At 40.8% G+C, this 6375-nt stretch overlaps 1 protein-coding gene across 1 annotated transcript in view; it reads left to right on the top strand.

The window, feature by feature from the left end:
* Nucleotides 1–988: 988 nt before the first annotated feature.
* Nucleotides 989–6375, top strand: part of ECI2 (enoyl-CoA delta isomerase 2) — a 19458-nt gene continuing 14071 nt past the window's right edge. The window contains 2 exon segments of the mRNA XM_010012850.1: nucleotides 989–1006; nucleotides 2862–2917. Coding sequence (XP_010011152.1) covers nucleotides 989–1006; nucleotides 2862–2917 — 74 coding nt within the window.

Here is a 6375-nt window from a genome sequence, read left to right as displayed (position 1 = left end):
TGTATTAATTAACCATCCACCTCCCACATACCACTCCTTTTTTTTCTCTAACACCAAAGGAGAAGTGATTGCTCCAAACATGCCACAGTTGCTGAGTTTGCTTTAGCACTGTCAGGTGTCTCTTCCCACCTCAGCTCTAGGTAGCTTGTACAGAGAGGAAGACCAAGAGGTATGGCAGAAGTTTGACGTTAGCCCATTCCACTTTCAGAGTGGGGAAAGCTCTTATTGCTGTCCAAGTGCTAGGGCTATGTGAAAATATATGAATCCTTAATGTTACGTTATTGTGTAGGTAAATAGCTGTTTGGTTTCAGTAGTAGATCACCAATGGCATGAAGAATGATGACTTGGGCAACCTGCAGATTTGAATTTCTAATGATTTTTATGTTAACAGCGCAAACAGGAGCTGCTTCTTGCTCAGCAAAATAAAATGAAGTAAAACTTTATTGCATGCAGGAAATACTGCAAGTGAATATGGAAAGTTGTAACATTATTTCTAAGTTACCAAGAAAGATATGGTATAGTGGTACTGCTAATGATTTGTTCATTGTTGTTATTTGATTATCAACCTTTCTTTTTTTTTTTTTTTTAATTTTTTTTAATCTTATCTTTAGAGATTCTGATATAAAGCGTTGGGGGAGGGGGAAAGAAATAAGAGCAGTCAGAGTGTCAGCTTGAATTTCTTTTTCCAGATGGTCCACTTATTTTCTCACGGTTACTGTTTAAATACTGGTTTCAATTCTCCTCACGTCTCATTTCCTAACAGTTGCTGCAATTGCCAAAAGTGGCAACATTTCCCACCAGCTCTGTTCCTGCATCCCTTGATGTAGCTGAATTAATGATCAAAGGTTGCTATTCCTTCTCCAGATCCCTTTCGTTCTCCTCTGGGGAGAAAAATCAGTATGATTTTGAGGGAGGTTCAAGATGGGAGAAGTGCTACTGAAAGCTGGGGTGGTCTGAAGCCCGAGACTACTTGGAGCAAGAATACTCCATGGCCAGGTGCCAGTAGGCATGGACTACCCCTTGTCAGGGAAGACTTATGGTTCTTTGACTGTGGATGTATGTAGCCCAGCATCAGGAGGACAGGGAGCACGGAGGTCTCATTTGGTTGCTCCCCGGCTTGACTTGGTGTCCTGGGTTCAGCTACAGCAGTCATTTTTTCTCCATCTCAGTAGCTGGTGCAGAGCTGCGTTTCTGACTTTCAGCCTAGGAACAACGCTGATAACACCAATGTTTTTAGTTGTTGCTCAGTGATGTTTACTCTGACCAAGGACTTTCTCAGTCTCCTGCTCTGCCAGGGAGGAGGGGAAGCAGGGAGGGAGCAGAGACAGGACACCTGACCCACACTGGCCAAAGGGGTATTCCATACCACAGCACGTCATGCCCAGTATATAAACTGGGGGGAGTTACCCAGAAGGCCCAGATCGCTGCTCGGGTCGGGCTGGGTATCGGTCGGCGGGTGGTGAGTGGTTGTGTCCTCTCCCCTTGTTATTTCCCTTATCATTATTATTGGTAGCAGTAGTGGTTTGTATTATACCTTAGTTACTGGAGTGCTCTTATCTCAACCCGTGGGAGTTGTATTTCTCCGATTCTCCTCCCCATCCCTCTGGGAGCGGGGAGAAGCAGAAGGAGGGAGGGAGTGAGCGGCTGCTTGGTTCCGAGTTACCGGCTGGGCTTAGACCACGACAGTTGGCAGTAGTCTTTCAGAGCAGCGGTTGCTGGTGCTGGAGCAGACTGCTGAAGCGCTGCAATGCATTGATGACATTATCATGTGGGGTGATACAGCGGAAGAAGTTTTTGAGAAAGGGAGGAAGATCATCCAGATACTGCTGAAGGCCGGTTTTGCCATAAAATGGAGTAAGGTCAAGGGACCTGCACAAGAGATTCAATTTTTGGGAATGAAATGGCAAGATGGACGTCGCCAGACCCCCACAGATGTGATCAACAAGATAACAGCAATGTCTCCACCAACTATCAAGAAAGAAACACAAGCTCTCTTAGGTGTTGTGGGGTTCTGGAGAATGCACATCCCAAATTACAGTCTGATTGTAAGCCCTCTCTATCATGTGATGTGGAAAAAGAATGATTTCCAGTGGGGCACTGAGCAACAAAAAGCCTTTGAACAAATTAAACGAGATGCGTTTCGGGCTCCTGAAACTTGTAGAACAGTTGAAGCTCTGGCTGGTGCTTTGGAAACAGTGATGGGCTGGGCAATCTACACTGTGCTCTGTTAGCAGAGACTCTTGAGAGGCACATAATCAGAAGCTTGTTTAGGTTATAACCAAACATCTGGCACCTTGAGTTTTGCGGGCATTGATTGCTTTGTATCCTAACTTTAAAAAAAACACCCCAAACCCAAAACACTGCAGCAGCAGCAAACCAGGATTTTGTTTATTTTTCTTTTAAGATTGAAGGGACATGAGCAGAAATATTGCCACTTTATGATGATTACATACCAGGTGTGTGTGAAATGGCAAGAGGCAGTTGCTGTGCTGCTTGCTGTTCTGCATAAGGAATATGTGGAAAGAGCAGCGCAAAAGATCACAGTACCTTGTGATAGTTATGGCAAAGAAGAGATGTCATATGCGTTATCTAAAGTATTACACTGAATGTACAAAAGATACATCATCTATTAAGTATGTGTTTCAGGATCTATCAAGTGGCAGTTTAATGTACTGCTGGCTTCTGTCTGACAACACTTCCTATTGTTTTTCTTCCTTGTCTCTAAAGCTAGTTAAAGTAATATGAAATGAGCATTTTTCAGCTCTGTCAGAAGTGTTAAACCCACATGTTTCTAGCACTACCCGCTGCTTTTAATCCTAATATGTTTTTTAACTGCTTCTGTCTGTGCTTTATTTCCCCAGGATCTACTAATGCTTTAAAGAAAACCTTTATTAAGTAAATGGAAGATGGATTTCAGGTATATCCATCCCTTTCTTTTGCTGAGCATGTCTGATGTTTCCTGTGCAGACATCTTTTGGCTTCTGTTTACTCTTAATGAGGAAACTCCTAAGTTGCTTTAAAAGTTGGAAAGTGAGCAGCCATCTGTTTACAAAAAGTTGGCATTTTTAAGTCCATAAAAATCCTTATGCAAGCGACAAAGCTACACAGTAAAGAAAGGTCCTGTTTTTACCAGATTTTGTAGTCTTTGCTAATGATATAAACAGCTAGAAGCTCCTTTCAGTGTAATTGACTTTTCAAATCTTACTTATAAGCCTTATGCTTGAATGTTTATCAGGATAAGAGGTGTTTGATATGAACAGGTAAGAGTGAATAGGGCAAACAGCGGGCTTGCAAGATATCCTAAATGGCAACAAATCATACCTGTAGTGTGCTATGACAGCCTTTCTTGCTCTGCAGTCTTTGGGATTCTGGCACAGCATCACTATGTAGTCCCAGAGATGGCAGTGCTGTTGTGTGTGCTGACATGTGACAGCGAGTTATGTCCTTGCTCCGTGGTCTACTATAGGTAAAGGAGCTCCTACCTGATATTTGTGTATCCCTCTGAGGAATGCCTAAGATGAACAAAATGTGAAATAACTTCATGTTCCCTTTGCATTTTCATCCGTAATAAATAGTAGCAGTCAGTTTAGCCTTAGCAGCAAGTGAAAACTAAAGAGGCTTTTTCCTATAACCAGGCTTCAATAAACAGCTAAGTTGCACAGTCTCCAATTACAAATCGGTAGGTAAGGAGTAAAAGAAGAATGAAAGATGGAGTGTTAGAAGTAGATAGATAACTTATTTTACCCAAACATTTTGTAGCTAAAAATTAAAACTGGATATGAACCAAACAGCAAAGGAAAGTTGCTCTGAGTCTGGACTTACTGAAGGATCATTCCACTTGCCATTTTTTTTATTCATGCAATTGTTTTCTCTTCCTCTTCTTCCTTGTCCTCTTTGCCTTCTTAATAAGGAAGAGAACTTGTGACTTGCTAAATGCTAAAACCCCTTAACCATGACTATATGTGTGTACATACCTTCAGACTGGCTGATATGCTATTCCCCTCTCCCCAGCTACCCATCCTCAACTCTTGTTAGTTTATGGTCACTATGAAATTTTATGTAAGAGATTCTTAAAGCCTGTTTATAATATTGCCCATGGGCAAGCTGGGGTGAATTCTGGATTGTCAAACATGGTTGTAACCCAAATCTCCCTTTTAAACATTGAATCCACTTCAGTATAGTCGCTGCCTAGACTGGCAAATGAAATTGTACCTGAGACACAGATCATCTTGGGAACAGCAGCATTCAAGTGGTCTCAAAGGTGGCTATCAAAACTGGGGGAAGAAACCCAACCAAACAAATCCAAAAAAGTCTCCTTGGAGACCTTATTGCTGCCTTTCAGTTCTTAAAAAGGGCCTACAAGGAAGATGAGGAGAGACTTCTTAGCAGGGCCTGTTGTGATAGGATGAGGGGTAATGTTTTAAACTAGAAGAGAGGAGATTCAGGCTGGACATGAGGAAAAAAAATTCTTTACAATGAGGGTGGTAAAACACTGGCACAGGTTGCCCCAGTAAGGTGGTGGATGCACCATCCCTGGAGACATTCAAGGCCAAGCTCCATGTAGTTCTGGGCAACCTGATGTAGTTGAAGATGTCCCTGCTCATTGCAGGGGGTTGGACTAGATGATCTTTGTGGGTCCCTTCCAACCCAAACTGTTCTATGATTTTTGCACTCTCCTTTTCTTCTTCCTGTAAGTGTGACTTTAAGAACGTGTTTCAAGACAAGATCTGAAAATAACCACTATGTTCTATGACCCCAGGATAGACAAATCAAAGAAACTCAGTGTTAAAAAAACTTGTATCTGTATCCATTTAGGTACTTTTTTTTTCCTGTCCAAAGTATTTTTTTGCCGCTGGAGATGAAGTCCACAAGTTTAGCCTCCCAGCTGGTTGAGGGATAAACTTGTTAAACTCTGACACAGTTTTCTGAACACATCAGTTTGAATGTTAGTGAAACTGGCAGATGGTTAATGGTGTTTGTCTGGGTGCATTGCTTGTTAATAAAGGCCTACAGCTGCTCAGTTTAAGCAAAAGGACTTTCTGTTCCTGTAGCCCTTTTTGATAGCCTGTTCCATTTTGTATTGTTCAGATAGTTTTCATTTTTGTAGCACAAATTTTTGAAGCAGATTCTGAATTCCTTCGATTTGGAAGAATTTCTGTGTATAACAGAAAATACTCTTTCCATGTCTCGTTCAGACACAGTAGCCCCACGATATCAGGAACATAGATTTTATCAACACAGAAGATCTGTCATAGGACATAAAACAAATAGATGTTGCAAATAATTGTTTTTTACAAGACAACTAAAACCTTCTATCTGTATGAAACATAAGAGTAATTAATTGGGCACAGTTAGCATTCTTCACACTATCTGCCTACAACTTTTAGGCTTGCAACAGAAAATAAATTTTATTTAAAAAGAGCAATGGAGATATTTTTGAAAACAAGCAGTAGAATTCCTTTTTCGCATTAGGTGTGCAAAAAAAGGTAGAATTTTAATGCTAACTATGATTTTTAAATGATAGTTCTGTAACGGAATCGTTAACAGATTAATGATTAAGCATTCTGTCAGTCTGCATTTGAGATAATCATTAATTTTTCAAATGTGACTGATTCTGAAATCTATCATATATGTTGTTCTAACATGACAGCTGTGCCTGTAATTTAGAATAGGGAAAGCTGGAGGAGGGGGTATTATTCTATTACTAAAATAGAGAAGGAACCTTGGTACGTATCTGCTGACATTTTAAAAATAGTAAAAATACTTAACCTGTTTTGCAATTTAGGAAAAAGAAGTTGAGACAACATGCTTTTGTCCCATTGAAACAAGCCAAAATTATTGGACTTTTGGGCTTTTGATTCCAAACTGTTGAAGTAAACCTGCTTTTACAAAGAATTTTATAGTTGCTTTTTTTTTTTTTTTCCTGGAATTACGTTTTTTTGTTGTTTTTTTGTTTGGGTTTTTTTTTTCTGGTGGAAAGCTGTTCTCCCAGAATATTTCACCACTTTCCCCTCTCTGCACCCCCAGCCCCAGTGTCTGCAGGCTGTTTCACAGCCAGTCCTTTACCAAAGTATGTTTTGAAATTAGTCTTCACTTACGCTGCCCTGATTGGAGAATGGGGCTTTCAGATTGACGTGGTTTGAGACAGAAGGACACAAGCTTGGAAAGATCACAAAAAGTGGGCTGTATATTCAGTTTAATTCATAAACATATGAAGTTGTTAATCATTTAGGTTGGAAAAGACGTTTAAGATTCAGAGCAGCCCTGTGGAGAAGGCCTTGGGGTGTTGGTTGATGAGAAGCTTAACATGAGCCAGCTTCAGTGTGCACTTGCAGCCCAGAAACCAACCGTATCCTGGGCCGCATCAAAAGAAGT

The sequence above is a fragment of the Nestor notabilis genome, unplaced genomic scaffold (genome assembly GCF_000696875.1).
Source record: "Nestor notabilis isolate BGI_N333 unplaced genomic scaffold, ASM69687v1 scaffold3554, whole genome shotgun sequence".
NCBI classification, from domain to species: Eukaryota; Metazoa; Chordata; class Aves; order Psittaciformes; family Psittacidae; genus Nestor; species Nestor notabilis.
Note: the sequence above shows the minus strand (reverse complement) of the source record. Positions and strands in the feature narration are given on the sequence as shown.